The sequence below is a fragment of the Scyliorhinus torazame genome, chromosome 14 (assembly GCF_047496885.1).
Source record: "Scyliorhinus torazame isolate Kashiwa2021f chromosome 14, sScyTor2.1, whole genome shotgun sequence".
Taxonomy (NCBI): Eukaryota; Metazoa; Chordata; class Chondrichthyes; order Carcharhiniformes; family Scyliorhinidae; genus Scyliorhinus; species Scyliorhinus torazame.
Genome location: NC_092720.1, coordinates 200,213,604 through 200,235,492, shown reverse-complemented (window position 1 = coordinate 200,235,492; position 21,889 = coordinate 200,213,604). Strand labels below are relative to the sequence as shown.

The 21,889-nt window shown below is 53.3% G+C and overlaps 1 protein-coding gene across 1 annotated transcript; it reads left to right on the top strand.

Moving 5' to 3' along the window:
- The first annotated feature begins 4,357 nt into the window (after positions 1 to 4,357).
- On the top strand, positions 4,358 to 14,572 carry LOC140389112 (zinc-binding protein A33-like). Its single transcript, XM_072473270.1, has 6 exons — positions 4,358 to 4,759; positions 5,134 to 5,229; positions 6,039 to 6,272; positions 7,289 to 7,311; positions 7,396 to 7,514; positions 13,552 to 14,572. Exons 1-6 carry the CDS (start codon positions 4,358 to 4,360, stop codon positions 14,253 to 14,255), a joined length of 1,578 nt encoding a protein of 525 aa, XP_072329371.1. The 3' UTR covers positions 14,256 to 14,572.
- Positions 14,573 to 21,889: the final 7,317 nt, after the last annotated feature.

The window sequence follows — 21,889 nt, the reverse complement described above, 5'->3', positions numbered from 1 at the left end:
CCAGGTGACAGGGGAGTGGGCGACACTGCATAAGTGGAACTTAACAAAGTTGGTGGAGTAGATAAAGGAGGACTTTAGGAGGTGGGATACACAGCACCTGATGCTGGCGGGAGGGGTCCAAGTGGTTAAGATGAATGTCTTGCCAAGGTTTTTATTTGTATTTCAGATGCTCCCGATTATTATTCCGAAGGCCTTCTTCCGGAATTTGGTCAACGTAATTTCGGAGTTTATTCGGGCGGGGAAGGTGAAAGGGGGAAGTGGGCTGTGATACAGAGGCAGGGAGAGAAAGGGGACTTGGCGTTACCGCACCTGCTGCACTATTACCTCATACGCTGCAGGAAAGGATGTCCCGAAGCGTGGTACATTGGCGAGACCATGCAGACGCTGCGACAACGAATGAACGGACATCGTGCAACAATCACCAGGCAGGAATGTTCCCTTCCAGTCGGGGAACACTTCAGCAGTCAAGGGCATTCAGCCTCTGATCTCCGGGTAAGCGTTCTCCAAGGCGGCCTTCAGGACGCACGACAACGCAGAATCGCTGAGCAGAAGCTTATAGCCAAGTTCCGCACACATGAGTGCGTCCTCAACTGGGAGCTGGGATTCATGTCGCATTACATTCATCCCCCACCACCTGGCCTGCAAAATCCTACCAACTGTCCTGGCTTGACACAATTCACACCTCTTTAACCTGGGGTTACCCCATCTCTGGATCTGTAAAGATTTAATCACCTGCTAATGCTCGCATTCCAAGCATTGTCTGGCATCTTTGAATCTGTCTATATATATGTTTCTGGAACATACTTCTTCATTCATCTGAGGAAGGAGCAGCGCTCCGAAAATTAGTGACATCGAAACCTGTTGGACTTTAACCTGGTGTTGTAAAAATTCTTACTGCACTATTATTGGGTGGTGAATGTGGAGAAAGTGAGGTGATAGTGGGAGGGAGAGAGGCCGGAATGGGTTAGGGTGGAGGAGGAGTCCTGTCGGGGCCCAGCTTCAGGGCCATGGTAACGGTGGCACTACCGTTGTCACCGAGGAGATATATGGAGAGCCCGGTTGTACAGTCCACGGTTAGGGTGTGGAACCAGCTGAGGAGACAGTTTCGGACGGAGGGGATGTCGGTGCTAACATTGTTGTGTGTGAACCACGGATTCAAACCGGGGGAGACGGATGGCATGTACAAGAGGTGGAGAGAGGTGGGGTTGATGAGGGCCAGGGATTTATATTTGGAGGAGAGTTTTGCCAGTCTGGGAGAGCTGCGGGAGATGGGAGAGCTCCCGAGGGGAGTGATTTTAGGTATCTACAAGTGAGTGACTTTGCACGGATGGTGTGTAAAGAGTTCCCCAGGCTGCCGAAGTATGTCCCATTGGAACGGCTGCTGCTTCCGGACATGGAGGAGGAGGGTAGGATTGGGGACATATACGGGTGGCTGGGGAAGCAGGGGGAATGCACATGATGAGGATTCAGGAGAAATGGGAGGAGGAGTTGGGGGAGAGATACGGTGGAGAGTGAGGCGCTGGGCGGGGTGAATTTGACCTCTTGTGCGAGACTGAGTTTGATACAGTTAAAGGTGGGATGGGATACAGTGAGTTACAGACTGGAATCTAATCGAGGGGTTCAGATGGTTTATATATAGAATAATGGATACCTGGGAGTGAGTTACAGACTGGAATCTAATCGAGGGGTTCAGATGGTTTATATATAGAATAATGGATACCTGGGAGTGAATTACAGACTGGAATCTAATCGAGGGGTTCAGATGGTTTATATATAGAATAATGGATACCTGGGAGTGAGTTACAGACTGGAATCTAATCGAGGGGTTCAGATGGTTTATATAATGAATAATGGATACCTGGGAGTGAGTTACAGACTGGAATCTAATCAAGGAGTTCAGATGGTTTATATATAGAATAGTGGATACCTGGGAGTGAGTGCCAGACTGGAATCTAATCGAGGGGTTCAGATGGTTTATATATAGAATAATGGATACCTGGGAGTGAGTTACAGACTGGAATCTAATCGAGGGATTCAGATGGTTTATATATAGAATAATGGATACCAGGGAGTGACTTACAGACTAGAATCTAATCGAGGGGTTCAGATGGTTTGTATAGAGAATAATGGATACCTGGGAGTGAGTTACAGACTGGAATCTAATCGAGGGATTCAGATGGTTTATATATAGAATAGTGGATACCAGGGAGTGAGTTACAGACTGGAATCTAATCGAGGGGTTCAGATGGTTTATATATAGAATAATGGATACCTGGGAGTGAGTCACAGACTGGAATCTAATCGACGGGTTCAGATGGTTTATATATAGAATAATGGATACCAGGGAGTGAGTTACAGACTGGAATCTAATCGAGGGGTTCAGATGGTTTGTATAGAGAATAGTGGGCAGCACTGTAGCACAGTGGTTAGCACTGTTGCTACACAGCTCCAGGGTCCCAGGTGCGATTCCCTGCTTGGGGCACTGTCTGGCACATTCTCCCTGTGTCGGTGTGGGTTTCCTCCGGGTGCTCCGGTTTCTTCCCACAAGTCCCGAAAGATGTGCTGTTAGTTAATTTGGATATTCTGAATTCTCCCTCTGTGTACCCGAACAGGTGCCGGAATGTGGCGATAAGGGGCTTTTCACAGTAACTTCATTGCAGTGTTAATGTAAGCCGACTTGTGACAATAATAAAGATTATTATTATTATATTTATGGCCTCACTCAATCCGGTCTCCAACTGAAAGGCAGCTGACTGTGCAAGTGGACAGTCACAGTACTGCCAGCAGATGGCGGCACTGCTCCATGTCAAGCCCTTCCAGCCAACAGGGGGAAAGTGTGGGTCAGGATGAGAGAGATCAAGGGGGGATTTCAGGAAACGCTTCTTCACACAAAGGTTACAAAACCAAGGTGAGTAAATGTGGTTCAGGTACAGATCAGCTATGAGCTGACTGAATGGTGGAACAGGCTGGAGGGGCTCAATACCCAACATGTTCTGTAAAATTATCACTTTGACACGAGGATCTCAGGATATCTTTAAAAGATGAGAGACTGATAAATATTGGGAGTCAGAAGGATTTTTGTATCCATGAAGTAGGAAAAGTTTGTTTAATGTATTTTATTCCAAATAAATTAAATAATACAAAAACATCAGCAACCTGGGGAACATCCTCCCCAGCACACAATGTTACAATCTGGACAAATGTTTCCCTTTTACACATTTCCCCCCGCGCGACGGACAATTCCTCAAACGTGGCCACCGACGGTCCCCACCGTGTGGGGATCAGAATCCCCTCAGATATGGGAGTCACTGAGAAATCCAATAGGGAATTCAGGAGAAACATCTTTACCCAGAGAGTGATTACAATGAGGAGGTCACTGCCGTTCACTGAGAACAGGGCAGGGGACGCGGTTCAAATAGAGGGAGTGTGTCCTTGCCCAGCTGCTCAGGGCTGGACTCACTCTGACTGGGTTTGGGGATGGAGACGAGGCCCTTGTTTCAGGTGAAGCAATATTTTAAATCCGGGCTCGATGTACTCACAGTGACTCCCAGTGGGGGCCAATGGAAAGGGATATTGTCCAGAATGTTCAACAAGAGGCTGATTCACTGTCTCCCATTGAGTGCTGCCACCCCAGTCGAATATCCTTTAATGAGCATCACTGTCTCAGTAACATGTCTTGTGAGATGATCACTAACTGCGGGTGAAGCAATAGCAGAATCAGCTTCACGATTTGTTCAAACTAACAGAAGATTAACAAGCGGATGGAGCAGGAGGTGAACAGGAATTTAAAGATGTTATTGTGCAGTCGATGTCCCAGTTCTAGATGTGTAAATGTGATCTAGTGACTGACAGAGCCTGTCCCTTCATCACTCTCCAGTAAATGGAAGCTCTGCTAGGTAGGGTGTGTCTGTGTGTGTGAGTATGTCTCTGTGGGTGTCTGTCTGTCTATCTGAGTGTGTGTGTGTCTCTCTGAGAGTGTGTGTATATGTGTGTGCCTGTCTGTATGTGTGTCTGTCTGTGTGTGTCTATGTGTGTCTGGGTCTGTGTGTGTGTTTGCGTGTGTGTCTGTGTGTGTCTGTCAAGGTCTCTGACTGGGACTGAAGACCCCCCTCAGGACAGTTTCCAGCACAAACACTTTGATTCAGTCAGAGGCAACAACAAATTACATTTAGGGGCTCAGGGATGAGGGAGGGGCTCCAGACACAATAATGGGGTCAGTTTGATTTAATTCCAAAGTTCCTGACACTGAGATGTGTCACTGATCACGTGAAGTGAAATCCAGGAAGTGCAGCCCTGAACAGGAATTGAAAGCGAAAGAGCTGGAACAGGGAAGGAGAGAGAGACTCTGAGCACTGGGATGGCGTCTCCAGATCTCACACAGGAACTAACCTGTCCCATCTGTCTGGAGATATTCACCCAGCCGGTGTCTCTGGAATGTGGACATCATTTCTGCAGCTCCTGCATCTCTCAGAGTTGGCAGAAGGTCCCGGGCGATGTTTCCTGCCCCCAGTGTCGACAGGTCTTCACCCAGAGGAACGTCAGGCCTGCTCTGACCCTGATTAACATCGTGGAGAAGTTCAGAGAGCAGAAGGTGAAGGTGACACAGCCACAGGAGGAGTTTTACTGTCAGGAACACGAGGAGAAGCTGAAACTCTTCTGTGAAGATGAACACAAAGCGATCTGTGTGGTGTGTGGGATGTCCAGAGCTCATAAGACGCACAGTGTGATCCCAATAAAGGAGGCAGCCCAGATATACAAGGTACTGGATCACTGTTACTGACACAGGTAGATGGGGAAGAGGGATAGGGTGTAAGTAATAGAGAGAGAGAGTGTTTGTCGAATGTGGGAAGGGGAAGAGAGGGCAGGAGAGAAAGGGGTAGGGAAGGGGAGAGGAATGTAAAGAGAGGGTTTGAACGAGGAAAGGATTGATTGAGGAGGGGAATTAACCTGGAGGAGGATAATTGCAATAAACAGAATTAACCCACAGCTTCTACTTTGTTTATTGAGTGTCAATCCTGAGAATATCTCCTTCTCTACCTCACTAGTCTCACTCGATTTAAAACAGCAAACTCCTCCAGAATGTGACAATGATTGTTTCCTTTGACAAACCCCTTTGTGTCCTTTCTGTCTCAGAACAAGTTAGAAACATCATTGGAAACTCTGCAGAAGCAAATGGACCTCAGTCTCCACAGTAAAAGAGAACGCGAGGATGGGATTTTACACATGAAGGTAGGAGAGTGTCCTTTAGGCTTTGTGTAAACTTCCCTGTGTTTGATATTGAGAGTGAGTGAGCTTCTCACACAGTCAGAGAGAGAGTTTTACTGAATAAAATGCTGCTGCTCCAAAGTACACTGTGGGCTGCTCCCCAAACTGCAAGATAAGGGAGCGTCTGCAAATTGCAGATTATTATGACAGTGTGAAAATGTCTTATTTTCTCTCTCAAACCAATCCCATCAATTGATTCAATAAATCTTGTCTGTAACTCACTTCCGTGTATCCATTATTCTATATATAAACCAGCTGAACCTCTCGATTAGATTCCAGTCTGTAACTCACTCCCAGGTTTCCATTATTCTATATATAAACCATCTGAACCCCTCGATTAGATTCCAGTCTGTAACTCACTCCCAGGAATCCATTATTCTATATATAAACCATCTGAACCCCTCGATTAGATTCCAGTCTGTAACTCACTCCCAGGTATCCATTATTCTATATATAAACCATCTGAACCCCTTGATTAGATTCCAGTCTGTAACTCACTCCCAGGTATCCATTATTCTATATATAAACCATCTGCATTCCACGATTAGATTCCACTCGGTGACTCAGTCCTTGATGTCTATTATTTAATGATAAACTATTGGAATCACTGAAACATGTTTGTAACTCACTCCCACACAGCCAAAGTTCCATCAAACTGTTCAGCAGGCAGTGAGCTGTTATTATTTGTTATCCTTGCTGGATATCAATTTTTATCCCAGGGTCACTGGGATTATAAACGTTTTTTATTCCGTTCTGTATTCAATCTGTTCCAGGCTGAAGTTGACAGACTGAGAAATGAAATCAACAGTGAATTTGAAAAGATGCACAAGTTCCTGTTTGAGAAGGAGGAGCTGCTGAAAGCAGAGTTGGAGACAAAAAGCAATAAAATAATAGAGGAAATGGAGCAGAATTTAACCAAAACCATGGATGAATTGTCTTCTCTTGAAGGAGCAATAAGAGATCTAAAATCGAGGCTGGGGGTACAAGAGGCCCCAGAGTTCCTCAAGGTACAAAATCTCTTTGTCTTGTCCAGTGAAACATTCCAGAGACTGAGGGCGGGCACTCTGACCTTTAACCGCTGGGATTTGGCAAGGCCTCAGTCTGATTGGTTGGGTGATTGTTTCTTTCTGCTGTCAGTAAGGCTCCAATGGGAAATGAGGTGAGAGAATCTCAGTGTGATTCCTATACTCAGTGTAACCACGGCACTGATTGATGATTGGACTCAGAGAGAGCTGGGCTGGGAACTGGAGACGTTTACACTGCTGCAGATGGAGTTCTACTGAGGACGGGGTTAAGATGCGTTGTTAAAGTGGAGTCGGTAGATCTTTATTGAGTTGTGGGTTTGCTGTTCCTGATCCTGCGAACGCTGGATTCAAATGAAGTCTCAGCCAACAATAGTGTTGGGATTAATATCGGGGGTGGACAAGAGACACAAATTAGAGGATGTCTCGGAGGGTTGTGGAGCTGGAGGAGATTACAGAGATAGGGAGGAGTGAGGCCATGGAGGAATTTGAAAACAAGGATGAGAATTTTCAACATCAATACGTTGTTGAACCGTGAGCCAATGTAGTTCACCGACCACAGGGGTGATGGGGGCTACGGTTAGAGAGATAAGAGTGGGAACTGGTGCGGGCAGAACACCCAGCTGGACAACAGTGGAGAGGCGGTGGAGGAGGATGGTGTGATCGATCGTGTCAAAGGCTGCAGACTGATCGAGAATAATGAGGAGGTGAGAGGGGTGAAGATGTAGATTTAAAGGAGAGACAATCCCAGCTAACATGGGGACCAGCAGGGGAGTTTGGGAGATCAGTAGTTTTTGGGAAGAGGATGGAGGGGACAGGAGGTGGGTCTGATGACCAGGATGAGCTCAGAGAGGGAATGAAAGGAAAAAGTAAAAGTTATTTTCCAACTGAAATCTTGGTCTCTCAATTCTGTCCCTCTTCATAATTTCAAATCGAGATTTACAACAACAAGAACTCTTTAATCTGAGTCGATCATATCTATTCTGTTTCTTTCCCCTCAGGATATTCAGGACCTGTTGATGAGGTAAGCAGGTTTAAAGAAACAGTTTTGTGATGCGATCACTCCTGTCTCTCTAACACACACTGATTTCCAGACCTGTTTTCACAGGAGTCAGATGGAGTTTCACAAGCCTGGAACTGTCTCCACTCAGTTACCTGTGGATATCGCTGGTGAACCAGTCAAATACATCAAAGTGTGGAGGGAAATGAGAGCAGCGATTTCTCCAGGTATCATTCTCTGTATATTACCGTCTCCCTGCTGTTATCCACGTGATTAATGAGGTTTGACACACTGATGAAATGATCATAAGATCAGAAGGAATAAGAACAGGAGCAGTCCAGCCCAGTGAACCTGCTCTGATTTTTGATAAGATCATGTCTGATCGAATTGTGGCCTTTACTCCACTTTCCTGCCTGTCCCAGATGACCCTTAACCTCCTTTTTGATCAACAATCTATCGAACTCGGTCATGAATCAATGGCCCAGCCTCTGCTGGTCTCTGTGGTAGAGAATTCCAAAGACTAATAACCCTCTCCGAGAAGGAATTCCTTCTCATCTCTGTCTTGAGTAGAGGCCCCTTCATTTGATGCTGTGTCACCAACACCTCGCTTACCCCAGAGATCAAACATCCTCCCAGTATCTACCCTGACGAAGGAACTCCCTCAATATTCTGCATGTTTCAATAAGATAACCTCTTATTCTTCTAAACTCCAATGAGTACAGACCAACCTGCTCAACCTTTTCCTCATAAAACAATCCCTTCACCAGGAATCAGCCCAGTGAATCTTCTCTGAACTGTGTCCAATGAGAGTCTCTCCCTCCTGATGTAAGGGGATCAGATCTGAGCACAGTACTCAAGCTGCAGTCTCACCAATCCCCTGTACAGTTGCAGCACATCTTCCCTACTCTACACTCCATCCCTTTTCCAATAAAGGCCAACATTCCATTTGTTTTCCCCATTCCTTGCTGTACCTGGATACTAACTTTTAGTGATTCATGGTCAAGGTCCCCCAGATCCCTCTGTACTGCAGCATTCTGCCGTCTCTTTCTATTGAAATAATTTGCTGCTTTTCTATTCCTGCCAATGTTGACAACCTCCCATTTTCTCACTTTATACTCCATCTGCTAAATCTTTGTCCTCGCACTTAACCGGTCTATATCCCTCCACAGAACCTTTGTATCCTCCTCACAACTTCCCGACCAAACTTTGTGTCATCAGACAATTTAGCTCCAGTATATTCGGTTTCTTCATCCAATCAGGAATATTGATCATAAATAGTTGTATCCCCATCATTGATCAGTAATCTCGGGAATTTGCAAAGATTACAACCAATGCATCCACTTTCTCTCCAGCCCCTCCTTTAAAATCCTGGGATGCAGGACATCAGGTCCAGGGGACAAGTTGCCTTAAATCCCATTAGTTTTCCAGATACTTTTTCTCTGGTGATCATGATTGTTTTATGTTTATCCCTCCCTTTTCCCTTCTGGCTTTTCCCCAACACTGGATGACCCCAAGTGTTATTCTCTGTATATTGTTGGGTATTTTTCTTTCCCCAGGTTATAAGAAAACATTTAATTAACGATATTCTGTCATTTCTAAGGGACATTGCCAGATCTCCGCACAGAGCGCCGATTGGTCCCCACATGCCCCGTTGTCAAGACGGATACACTTCCCCTCACTCCATATACCAATCACCATGACTACATTATGTCTCCTTCTGTGACCAATAACAACGGGGTGGGATTCTCCAAAATGGAGGCAGAGAGTCCACGCCGTTGCAAATGCCGTCGCGTGAACAGGCCGCTCCCACGTCGAATTCTGGCCCCTACAGGGGGCCAGCACGGCGCTGGAGTGGTTTGCGACACTCCAGCCGCAGATCCCGGCATGAACTGGGCGCCACTGGATCCGCGCATGTGCAGTTGCGCCAGCGCCAATGATGATATGCGCAGTGGCGCAGGTGCCTCGCGGAGCGCTCCGGACCCTCACCAACATGGCACCGGGGTTCTGGGGCCGGTCGCGCAAGGAAGTAGGCCCGGTGGGGGGAGAGGCCGGCCCGTCGATCGGTGAGACCCGATCGTGGGCCAGACCCCACGGAGCCCCCACCCCCCCTCAACAGGCCGTCCCCCCAAGTCTTTGCGACAAGTACCCGCTGGCAGCGACCAGATGTGGACGGCGCTGGTGGGACTAGGCCTCTTACGCGGGGCCGCTCTGCCCACCCAGCCGGAGAATCGGCGCTCGCCATTTGCGGCGATTCTCTGAGCGGCCCGGCGCGATTCGCGCGGCGCTTGTTTCGGGGGGTGGGAGAATCACGTGCGGGGGTCGGGGCGGCGTGGTGCGATTCTCCCCATCCGGCCGGGGGTGGGGGTGAGAATCCCGCCCAGGAACTCCCAACCTAGGCAGACTTCACCTTCTGTCTCTTCCTCAGAACTTTGTCTTGTAATAAATGGAATTCGGATCAGAGAAGTGTGAGGTTAATGTATTGGGAGGGGGAAGATCTGGCAAGTGAATTGACAATAAACAAGAAGATAGTGAGAGTTGTGGAGGAACAGAGGGAGCTTTGAATTTATGTCCACAGATTCAGGACAGGTGGATAAAGTTGTGACGATAATACACCGGCTATTTTCCTCTACTGACCGAGGAATAGAAAATAGGAGCAGAGAGGTAATGTAGGAACTTTATTAAACACTAGTTAGTCTACAACTAGAGTACTTTGTATCTTTCTGGTCAATATGCTGGAGAAGTTACCGAGGAGATTAATGAGGGTGTTGGATGGATCAAAGAACTTGAGTTCTGAGTTATGATTGGATGGATTGGGGTTGTTTTCATTGGATGAGAGGAGGCTGAGGCAAGATTTAATTGACGTGTATAAAATGAGGAGTGTCCAGATAGAGTGGAGAGGAAGCCTCGATTTCCATTGGCTCGGGGTCCATGATTAGGGAGAGCAGATACAGGGTAAGCAGGAGGAGGTTTAAAGGTGTTAGGTTGATAGAGGCGGAAACCCTCATAACCATTATAAAGTAATCAGATCTGTACTGGAAGTGCAGTAACCGACAGGGTTAAGGAGCAGGAACTGGAAAACGGGATTGGGCTGGAAAATCCTTTTTCCGCCGAATCTCACAGGTTGATGTGGAATTGCCTCTTTCTGTGAATCCCAGAATGTTTCCAAAACAGGAGGTGATTGTCATAATATACACATCAGTATATGCTGGTGCAGAGACACACACTGACTGACACACTGCAAGACCAATCAACACACACAACACAGCAGCCAATCACCAGTTAGGGCACGGTCACTATAAAGACAGAGGGCACTAGTTTTCCCGCTCATTCGGGATGCAGCCTCTGAGACAGACAGAGCCCGCAGTCAGTAACACAAACATCCACCATGTGCTAGCAGTATAGGCTGGTCAGGTTAGGCATAGGTCTTCAGTCAATCTAACATAGTGTCCACCCACAGTGCAAGTATGTTTAACAGCTCTTAGTTAAATAAAATAAAGTTGTACTATTACAAGTGTTGGTAGCCTGTCGATGTTACTGCTAAGGTATTCGTAGTCTCCACAGATCCAGAGTACCCAACACATCAGTGAGTTCTGGTTCATTGAGTTCCTGCGAGCTCACTGGAAGATCAACTCACCCAGAACCATTCCTTCACCTTTTCATAGAATTTCATACAATTTACAGTGCAGAAGGAGGCCATTCAGCCCATCGAGTCTGCACCGGCCCTTGGAAAGAACACCCTATTTAGGCCCACGCCTCCACCCTATCCCCGAAACCCAATAACCTCACCTAACCTTTTGGATACTAAGGGATACTAAGCAGGACCACCTAACCTGCACATCTTTTGTGGGAGGAAACTGGAGCACCCGGAGGAAACCCATGTAAACGTGGGGAGAAAGTGCAAACGCTACACAGCCAGTCACCCAAGGCCGGAATTGAACCCGGGACCCTGGAGCTGTGAGGCAGCAGTGCTAACCACTGTGTCGCCCTGTAGCTCTGCAGATTTTTCCTCTTCAGTTACTGATTCAATTCCGTTTGAAAGCTGTGATTGAATCTGATTCCACCACAGTTCATTACTGATTGTAAACAGTCGCTGTGTGAAAAGCTTTTTTCTCACGATAATGTGGCCACTTTTGTCAACAGTTTAAATTCTGGTTCTCGTCTCCCAGTGGAATCACCTCAGCTTCACTAATCTGTGTCCGTAACTGGAGTTCCTCCTCCCAGGAATCACTGTGGTGAATGTTTCCTGCACGCTCTCTAATACCCTCACATCCTCCCTCAAGTGCGTGGGTTTCCTCCGGGTGCTCCGGTTTCCTCCCACAAGTCCCGAAAGACATGCTGTTAGGTAATTTGGACATTCTGAATTCTCCCTGTTAGGTAATTTGGACATTCTGAATTCTCCCTGTTAGGTAATTTGGACATTCTGAATTCTCCCTCTGTGTACCTGAACAGGCGCCGGAATGTGGCGACTGGGGGGATTTTCACAGTAACTTCATTGCAGTGTTAATGTAAGCCTACTTGTGACAATAAAGATTATTATTATTAGAATTAACCAGTGTTTAATACAGATATAACGTAACCTCTCTGCTTTGTCTCTCTATTCTGCGTTAATAAAGCCTAAGATGCTGCATTCTTATTAACCACTCTCTCAACTTGTCCTGTCACCCGCTAATTGTGAACTGATGTTCTGTACATCAAGGTTTAGGTCATTAATTTACACCAGGAAGAGTCAGTGTGTGAACACTGACCCCTGTGAACACTAATGTATATCTATGTCCAGTCTGAACAACCAACAACTGTCATTCACCCCATTCCATATCCATGTTGCTACTGTCCTCGTTATTCTCTACATTTTCTAGGTTTCTGTCTGTTAGGGTCCCTGTTGCCATAGAGACCAGGGGACAGCAAAGAGGTTAAAGAACAAAAGCGTGTATTGGGATAACTGAAGTAACTTCTCCGTCATTTAGATGTGAATTTTCCACTGGGATCACTCCTTCCGACTGTGAATGGAATTCCCAGTGGGAATGTAGCTGGTTGTCTGTGTTACCCCATCACTGAGTCAGACAGCTGTAGATTTCTGTCCCATTCCAGAATCTGGAGCAGAAAGTGCAGACTGACAATCCCAGCGCAGTACTGAGGAAGTGCTGCAGTGTTGGAGGAGCCTCTTTCAGGTGAGACTTTACCCCTTCTCAGCTGGAGGTCAATGATCCAGGAGTTTGAAGAGGAGGAAGAGAACTCACCCACTGGTCCTGACTGAGATCTCAGAGAGGGTTGTAGGGCTGGAGGATGAGAGCTCACCCCCTTGTCCTGACTGAGATCTCGGAGGGGGTTGGAGGGCTGGAGGAGGTGTCAGAGATAGGGTGTGGACAGTAAGAATTTCAAGTTTGAGGCATTGCTGGGTTCAAAGCTGATGAGGATCAGTGAGCACTGGGGGGGCTGAAATTATCAACAGGGGACAACCAGTGTCAGATTCCAGTAGATTGAGTTCAGGGCGATGACCGACTTCCTACAACTTGTCTTAACCGAGGTCTTGTACTGGAGAGAGATCTTTATTCCCAGTGAATTGATGCTGATCTGAGCCGAGTGAATGGAGCTGAGGGAATGGGGAGACGTTTCTTCAGATCTCCTGGGCTGGATTCTCCGTTCCTGCATCTTAAATGCTGACACCACGTTCCACGGTCTTTGACGACGGAAACATCGGTTGCGCACACGCACCGATTCCGTTACCGGTGAGGGGCTAGCACCGGCATTGCGTGAAACATCCGTGGAACACGCGGAAAATGGTGGGAGAATCGGCGGGTCCGCGCTGGACACGCGCAGGGCTGACAAGCTGCAGCTGTGCGTACGCCTACACCCCCCACACGCACACGCACCGATCGCACAGAAACGATGACACCGGTTGTCCTGGACCATGAGCCCGTCCACCCCGACACCACAGCCCCTTTCATGTCCCCCCCCAGCCCTGACAGAAGCCCCCCTCCCCCCAGCCCTGGCAGAAGCCCCCCCCGGCCAACGGCCCGGCTCTCGGCGCAGTATGGTGGCGCTGGACACTGTCCGCATGCCCACTCTCTCTCCGCAGCCGCCACGCCAGGCTCGCGAACGCTGAGACCACGCGTGGCCGCATCGTCGGGAACTCGGCCCATCGGAGGCAGAACATCGCAGGTGGGCCCGATAATTATATTCAAACTGGGTGGCGAATGCGCGGGCGCAGGTCTCGGTGACGCTGATTTGGAGGGGGCGGAGCACCGTGACCCACGGCAAACCGGCGCGTGCCGTGGTTTCGGCATCGGGGAAACGGAGATTCCGGCCCCCTGTCTCTCAGCTTCCACAGTTCCTGGGCTGAGGAAAGTGGTGATGTCCCCTCACCGTCTGTACACGTCTCGGCATTCACTCCTGTTTTTCTCACAGTAACAGCTTCCCAATTATGTTCTCTTCCAGTTCCAGCATCTCTCACCCTGGACCCAGAGACGGCACACAACAAACTCATCATTTCCCAGGATCTGACTAGTGTGAGGCACGGAAATGAGGAGCAAGATCTCCCTGATCATCCGGGAAGATTTAATGAATACTATTATGTTTCGAGCTCCCAGAGTTTCACATCAGGGAGACACTACTGGGAGGTGGGTCTTGGACACAAACCTCTCTGGATTGTGGGTGTCTGCAGAGAGTCTGTCAACAGGAAAGGAAAGATCATTCCTTCACCTGAGAATGGATTCTGGGTCATTGCCCGGTCTCCTAACTGCAAATCATTGAAAATCCCAGATGTCATCTCCCAGCGGAAAGTGAAACCCCGGAAGTTGGGAATTTACCTGGATTACGAGGGAGGACAGGTGTCATTTTACGATGCTGAGGACATGTCTCACCTGTACACCTTCACTGACACATTCACCGAGAAACTCTACCCCATCTTTAATCCTTGTAATCATAAGTCTGGTGCTAACTCTGAGCCACTGACCCTGCTCACTGGGTAACACAGTGGGACACGTTTTGGGAGGTCGGAGTTTTAGTGAGAAGCCTGATTCACTGTCTGAACAGCTCATGTTGTCCTGATTCTCTGCTGTGTGCTGTCAGGGGGTGAGTGTGTTTCCTGTATTGTTTATTCTGTAAATTTAACTCAGATTCTCCACCCATCCCACTGTCCCTCTCTGAATATAATGGGACCCATAAACACTGGGCTGGTGTAGAATGAAGCATAATCTCCTGAATTGTGGTAACTGTGCCCAGCTCTCGAACAATTCATTGTGAATCTTTATTTTGTTTCCTCCCTTGAATAAATATTTTATTTGAAGACGGGACTGACACCTGGGGCGAAATTCTCCGTTATCGGCGGAAACTCCGCCGATCGGCGCAAAAAACGGCGCAAATCCCACTTGCGTCACGTCATAAAAATGGGCCGATAGTCTGCGGCCCGAAATGGGCTAGCAGCGACGTAACGGGATCCGCGCTTGCGCAGTGGTTCACGCCGTGCAGCGTCATACGCGCTGCACGGCGTGACGGCTCATAAGGCCGCGCAGCTCCCCCCCACCCGACCGGAACAGCCGACCGCAACACCCGACTTGATGGCTGGCCGTCGCTCAGCCCCGAGGTTCGAGTCACGCGATGTGGAGGCGCTCCTGGATGCGGTGGAGCAGAGGAGGGACGCCCTGTATCCCGGGCACGGCCGCAGAGTTGCCCCACGCCACAGCCGGCGTCTGTGGAGGGAGGTGGCAGAGGCCGTCACCGCTGTGGCCCTGACACCACGAACAGGCACCCAGTGCCACAAGAAGGTGAACGACCTCGTCAGAGCAGGCAGGGTGAGCGTCCCCCATATCCCCATATCCCCTCTCCCCCAAATCCCCCCCTCCCCCATATCCCCCCTCCCCATATCCCCCCCTCCCCCATATCCCCCATATCCCCCCCCCATATCCCCCATATCCCCCCCCCATATCCCCCCTCCCCCATATCCCCCCCTCCCACATATCCCCCCTCCCCCATATCCCCCATATCCCCCCTCCCCCATATCCCCCCTCCCCCATATCCCCCATATCCCCCCTCCCCCATATCCCCCATATCCCCCCTCCCCCATATCCCCCCTCCCCCATATCCCCCATATACCCCCTCCCCATATCCCCTCTCCCCCAAATCCCCCCTCCCCCATATCCCCCCTCCCCCATATCCCCCCTCCCCCATATCCCCCATATCCCCCCTCCCCCATATCCCCCCCTCCCCCATATCCCCCCTCCCCCATATCCCCCCTCCCCCATATCCCCCATATCCCCCCTCCCCCATATCCCCCCCCCATATCCCCCATATCCCCCATATTCCCCCCTCCCCCATATCCCCCCTCCCCCATATCCCCCCTCCCCCATATCCCCCATATCCCCCCTCCCCCATATCCCCCCCCATATCCCCCATATCCCCCCTCCCCCATATCCCCCATATTCCCCCGTCCCCCATATCCCCCATATCCCCCTCCCCCATATCCCCCCTCCCCCATATCCCCCCTCCCCCATATCCCCCATATCCCCCCTCCCCCATATCCCCCCCCCATATCCCCCATATCACCTATCCCCCATATTCCCCCCTCCCCCATATCCCCCATATCCCCCCTCCCCCATATCCCCCCCTCCCCCATATCCCCCCTCCCCATATCCCCCATATCCCCCCTCCCCCATATTCCCCATATCCCCCCTCCCCCATATTCCCCCCTCCCCCATATCCCCCCTCCCCATATCCCCCCTCCCCCATATCCCCCCTCCCCCATATCCCCCATATCCCCAAGTGAATCCAGCCCTAACCTTAACCTCTGCAATGCACGCGCAACCGATGGCGTGCATTCATATACCTGCCTAACACTGTTGCCTTTTACCCCTGCCACCACCCCCCCCCCCCAGGAGAAGCGCGCACACAACAATAGGGAGCATGTGAGGACTGGAGGAGGGCCCGCTGATGAGAGGCCACTGACCGTACACGAGGAAAGGGCCCTGGAACTGGCTGGCGGACCTGAGGACCGGGAGGCTGCTGATGCAGAGGTCGGGGCCCCACGAGCAAGTGAGCCACCAACAGCCCGTCCCCATATCCCCCCTCCCCTATATCCCCCTCTCCCGTATCACCTGATCACTGCCTGATGTCTAACCATGCATGCTTCATTGTGTATCGCAGGACCAAACGTCCAGGCACCCATCCCCGCAGATGCAGACCGCCCGCAGGATGCCCCTCCGAGACCACGGGAGACGGAGAGACCCGCACCCTCCAGCATGCGACGCCCGCAGGATGCCCCTCCGAGACCACGGGAGACGGAGAGACCCGAACCCTCCAGCATGCGACACCCGCAGGATGCCCCTCGGAGACCACGGGAGACGGAGAGACCCGAACCCTCCAGCATGCGACGCCCGCAGGATGCCCCTCGGAGACCACGGGAGACGGAGAGACCCGAACCCTCCAGCATGCGACGCCCGCAGGATGCCCCTCGGAGACCACGGGAGACGGAGAGACCTGGAGCAACAGGGAGACGACACCCCCGTCACGTGCGGGAGCGACCACCCAGCGATGAGGGGGGCAGCCACAGGCCCCCGTCACATCCGAGCCAGGACACCACTACCCAGGACACCACTATCCAGGACACCCCTACCCGGGACACCACTACCCAGGACACCCCTACCCGGGACAGCACTACCCGGGACAGCACTACCCAGGACACCCCTACCCGGGAAGACGAAATACCGGACAGTGACTCAGAGTGGATGGGTGGAGACGAACCCCCACCCCAAAGTGCCATGGACTCAGAGTGGGATGAAGAGCACGACACAACGCCACTGCTGTCACCAACACCCTCCACCATCGCAGAAACACTCACCACGGTTGGGCACTTTAGTGATGAGGCGTCTGGTACACTCACTGGTGCGCACAACACAGCCGTCCCGGTACAGCAGGTGGAGGTAGGAGCAGCAGAGGGACCGGGCGGTCGGAGGGCAGCCCAGGCCAAGCGAACATCTGCCGCCCAGATGGATCCCGGGTTCCTGCAGTTACCACACCCACACATAGATCCGATGCAACCACCGACACGGAGACGAGCGAATAGGGTGACGGGTGGCTTGCGGCGGCTGCGGTCGCAGGTGGAGGAGTCCACCCGCGTCCAGGAGCTGGGAGTGGTCCCGGTCATGCGTGCCACCCAGGCTGACACCGCACGGGTGGCGTCCGCGGTGGAGGCAATGGGTGCGACGGTGTCAGACATGGGGAACGGTTTGCGAGGCCTGGGGCCTTCCGTGCAGGCGGCGTCTGTGGCCCAGGAAATGGCTGCCCTCTCACAGGAGGCCATGAGCCAGTGCCAGCGCCAGATGGCAGAGGCGCTCAACGCCATAGCCCAGTCTCAGCAGGCCATGGCCCAGTCTCAGCAGGCCATAGCCCAGTCTCTGCAGGCCATGGCCCAGTCTCTGCAGGCCATGGCCCAGTCTCAGCAGGCCATCGCTGAGGGCATCGGCGCCAGTGGCCATGTGCGAGCTGGCGTCGCACTGTCGCAGACAGGGTTCGACAACCCCCTGGGCTCCATGGCTGCAAACCTGCAGACCCCTGTCGATACCAGCACGGGCCTCCAGGACTGGCAGCGCCAGATGTCGGGGGCGCGTCGGATGGCCAGTCCATTCGCATCCCCCACCCATGTAGAGGCCTGGGGGCCATCGGGCACCCCGAGGGAGGAGGAGGTGGTGTGGTCCGTCCCGGCTCCCTCTGTAGGGGAGGTCCCGGTACACCGCGACACCTCGGACTCCCCCCCTTCCGTCCCAGGTGCATCGGGTGGGCAACGGGCAGGACAGGCTGGCAGCTTGCCATCCCAGTCGCCCGGGCCGCAGCCTGGCCCATCTAGGCCAGGACGCCCCAGGAAACGGCCGCCAAAGGGATCCAGTGTCAGAGGGCAGGAATCACAGGAGTCCACCTCCAGTTCTGCTGTACCGTCTGGGGAACCACGTAGACGTAGTCAAAGGGCCCGTAAGGCCAAACAATTAGACACTGAGTAAGTTGGCACGGGTGCAGGGCACAGATGAGTTTTAGGCGCTAGGGCACGTGCATGAACTCCTTTGGTTATTAAAGTCAATGTTACACCTACCGAAGCTGCCTTTGTGCTCTGTCCAAAGTGTGCGGGGGTGTCATGTACGTTGAGCGCAAGTGTGTGTGTGAGGGGTGGTCTTACCTCAGCCCCAGGTGAGTCTGCCCCCTTCCCCCTGGGCCGCCATCAACATCCCCCGGGCAGAGGACGGGACCGTGCGCTGCAGTGTCACAGCCGCATGCAGGGATGGTCCGGGTGGATGGTGGTACTGTGGCCATGGGTCAGACATAGTCCAACGATGTAGAGCCAGGAGCTCATCGGAGGCGGGCTGTCATCATTCTCCATGGCCTGCGATAGACACGCGTCCACCCGCAACTGGGTGAGCCCGGCCCGTTGTGCCGCCGGTGGATCGGCAATTGGGAGTGGGGGGGTGGTGTGCATGCGGGTGGGGTGTGTGGGGTTGGGGAGGGGGGTGATGGTGCTGGGTGGATGGATGGGTGGGGGGTGTGGGTGGTCGGCTGTTGTCATGGTGTGCGGTCTGTGGCCATACTACCCGATTCCCACGCCCATCTAGTCAGTGAAGCGGGCGTCTATCAGTCTGTCCCGTGCCCGCTGGGCCAGCCGGTAACGGTGGACAGCCACCCGTCTGTGTCTACCCCGTCTGCCCTGACCATTGCCCCCATCCCCCTCATCTGGGGAGGACTGGGCCTCTTCCTGCTGCTCCTCCACTCCGCCCTCCTCTGCCTGCGGCACATCGCCCCTCTGCTGGGCTATGTTGTGCAGGACGCAGCACACCACAATGATGCGGCCGACCCTATCTGACCGATACTGGAGGGCGCCCCCAGAGAGGTCCAGGCACCTGTGACGCATCTTCAGCACGCCAAAGCACCTCTCGATCACTCCCCTTGTCGCTACATGGGCATCATTGTAGCGGTTCTCCGCCTCATTGCGTGGCCTCCGTATAGGCGTCATCAGCCACGATCGCAATGGGTAGCCCCTGTCGCCCAGCAACCAGCCCCTCAGCCGGGGATGGCGTCCCTCGTACATGCCGGGGATGGATGACCGCGACAACACGAATGAGTCGTGTACACTGCCTGGGTAACGGGCGCAGACGTGCAGGATCATCATGCGGTGGTCGCAGACCACCTGTACGTTCATCGAATAGGTCCCCTTCCTATTAGTGAACACGGCCCTGTTATCTGCAGGTGGCCGCACGGCGACGTGCATCCCATCGATCGCGCCCTGGACCATGGGGAACCCGGCAATGGCAGAGAAGCCCACGGCCCGGGCATCTTGGCTGGCCCGGTCCACGGGGAAGCGGATGTAGCGGTGCGCCATGGCATAAAGGGCATCTGTCACTGCCCGGATGCACCGATGCACCGATGTCTGCGATATGCCGGACAGGTCCCCACTCGGTGCCTGGAATGACCCCGTTGCATAAAAGTTCAGGGCCACCGTAACCTTGACGGACACGGGGAGAGGGTGTCCCCCGCCAGTGCCACGCGGTGACAGGTGTGCCAGCAGGTGGCAGATGTGTGCCACGGTTTCCCGGCTCATCCGGAGTCTCCTCCTGCATTCCCGGTCCGTGAGGTCCTGGTATGACTGCCGGGGCCGGTACACACGGGGCGCCCTCGGGTGCCTCCGTTGCCGTGGGGCCACGACGTCCTCCTCCCCCTCCTCGTCCTGTCGGTCAGGTGTCCCTCCAGCCTGGGCGGCTGCCGCCTGCCCCTCTGCGGCAGCCTGCGCCGCCTCTCTGGCACGCTCCTCCTCCTCCTCCTCCTCCTCCTCCTCCTCATCCAGGGCAACATAGACATGAGCGGCTGCCACCACGGCGGCCAACATCGCTGGATGATCTGAAAACATGACGACCTGGTGGGGGGGAGGGGAACGACGACATGTCATCATTGCCCATATCCCCTCCTCCCCCCAGCCAGGTGGCATGGACCGCATGGGTCCAACTGTTGAAGGCTGGCACCTGGCCAGGTGGACCAACTCATTTGCCCTCCCATCACCCACTCCGGCACGGACCCCCCCCCCCCCCAACCTCCACCCCGGCACGGACCCCCTCCACAACCCCCAACCTCCACCCCGGCACGGACCCCCTCCCCAACCCCCAACCTCCACCCCAGCACGGACCCCCCCCAACCTCCACCCCGGCACGGAACCCCTCCCCAACCCCCAACCTCCACCCCAGCACGGACCCCCCCCCCCAACCTCCACCCCGGCACAGACCCCCTCCACAACCCCCAACCTCCACCCCGGCACGGACCCCCTCCCCAACCTCCACCCCGGCACGGACCCCCTCCCCAACCTCCACCCCGGCACGGACCCCCCCCCCAACCTCCACCCCGGCACGGACCCCCTCCCCAACCCCCAACCTCCACCCCGGCACGGAACCCCTCCCCAACCCCCAACCTCCACCCCAGCACGGACCCCCCCCCCCAACCTCCACCCCGGCACGGACCCCCTCCACAACCCCCAACCTCCACCCCGGCACGGACCCCCCCCCAACCTCCACCCCGGCACGGACCCCCTCCCCAACCCCCAACCTCCACCCCGGCACGGACCCCCTCCCGGCACTCCCCCGGAGCCCAGCCTACTCTAACCACCCCACCCCCCCCCCCCCCCCCCCCCGCCGCACACACACACAAGCCGAGACACACCTCTCCTCAGGCAATCAGTCTGCGGCCACGCCATTTCCTGCCCAGAGCCAACCCCCCAGGCCGTCACTCACCTCCTCGCTGGTCGGCGTGAGCCTGGAGCACCGGGTCACGCCGATGAAAAGGAGGTTTGATTGACGTCGACGTGAACGGTCATCACGTCGACGGGACTTCGGCCCATCCGGAAGGGAGAATATCGGCAGGCCGAAAATCGGCTGCCTTGCGCAGACCCGTGACATTCTCCGCGGCAGCGGCGCCATTAACGCCCCGCCGACTTTTCTCCCTTCGGAGACTTCGGCGGGGGCGGGGGCGGGATTCACGGCGGCCAACGGCCATTCTCCGACCCGGCGGGGGGTCGGAGAATGACGCCCCTGGTGTGATGATTACTGATCCAGTGAATGAGCAGAAAGAATGTTTTCTCTCCTGTCTGGGATGTGGATGTCGCTGGCTGAGCCCTCGTTGCCCATCCCTAATTGCCCTTGAGAAGATGGTGTAGGTACACCCACAGTGCTGTTAGGGAGGGAGTTCCAGGATTCTGACCCAGTGACAGTGAAGGAACGGCCGATATGTTTCCCAGTCGGGATGGTGAGTGACTGGAAGGGAACCTCCAGGTGGTGGTATCAGGAATGAGAATATCAGAATAGGTTCCGGAGTAGGACATGTGACCATTCAGTAAGATCCTGTCTGATCATCAACATCGACTCCACTTTCCCATCCTATCCCTTCATTCTCTTTGCACTCAGGAATATTTCGATCTCTGTGTGGAATATACTCACTGACATCTCGCCGAGAGAGAGAATTCCAAAGATTCACAACTCTCTCTGAGAGAAGGAATTTCTCCTCATCTCAGTCTTAAATGGATGACCCCTTATCCTGATTCTGTGACCCCTCGTTCTAGACCAGTCTCAGCATCTACCCTGTCACG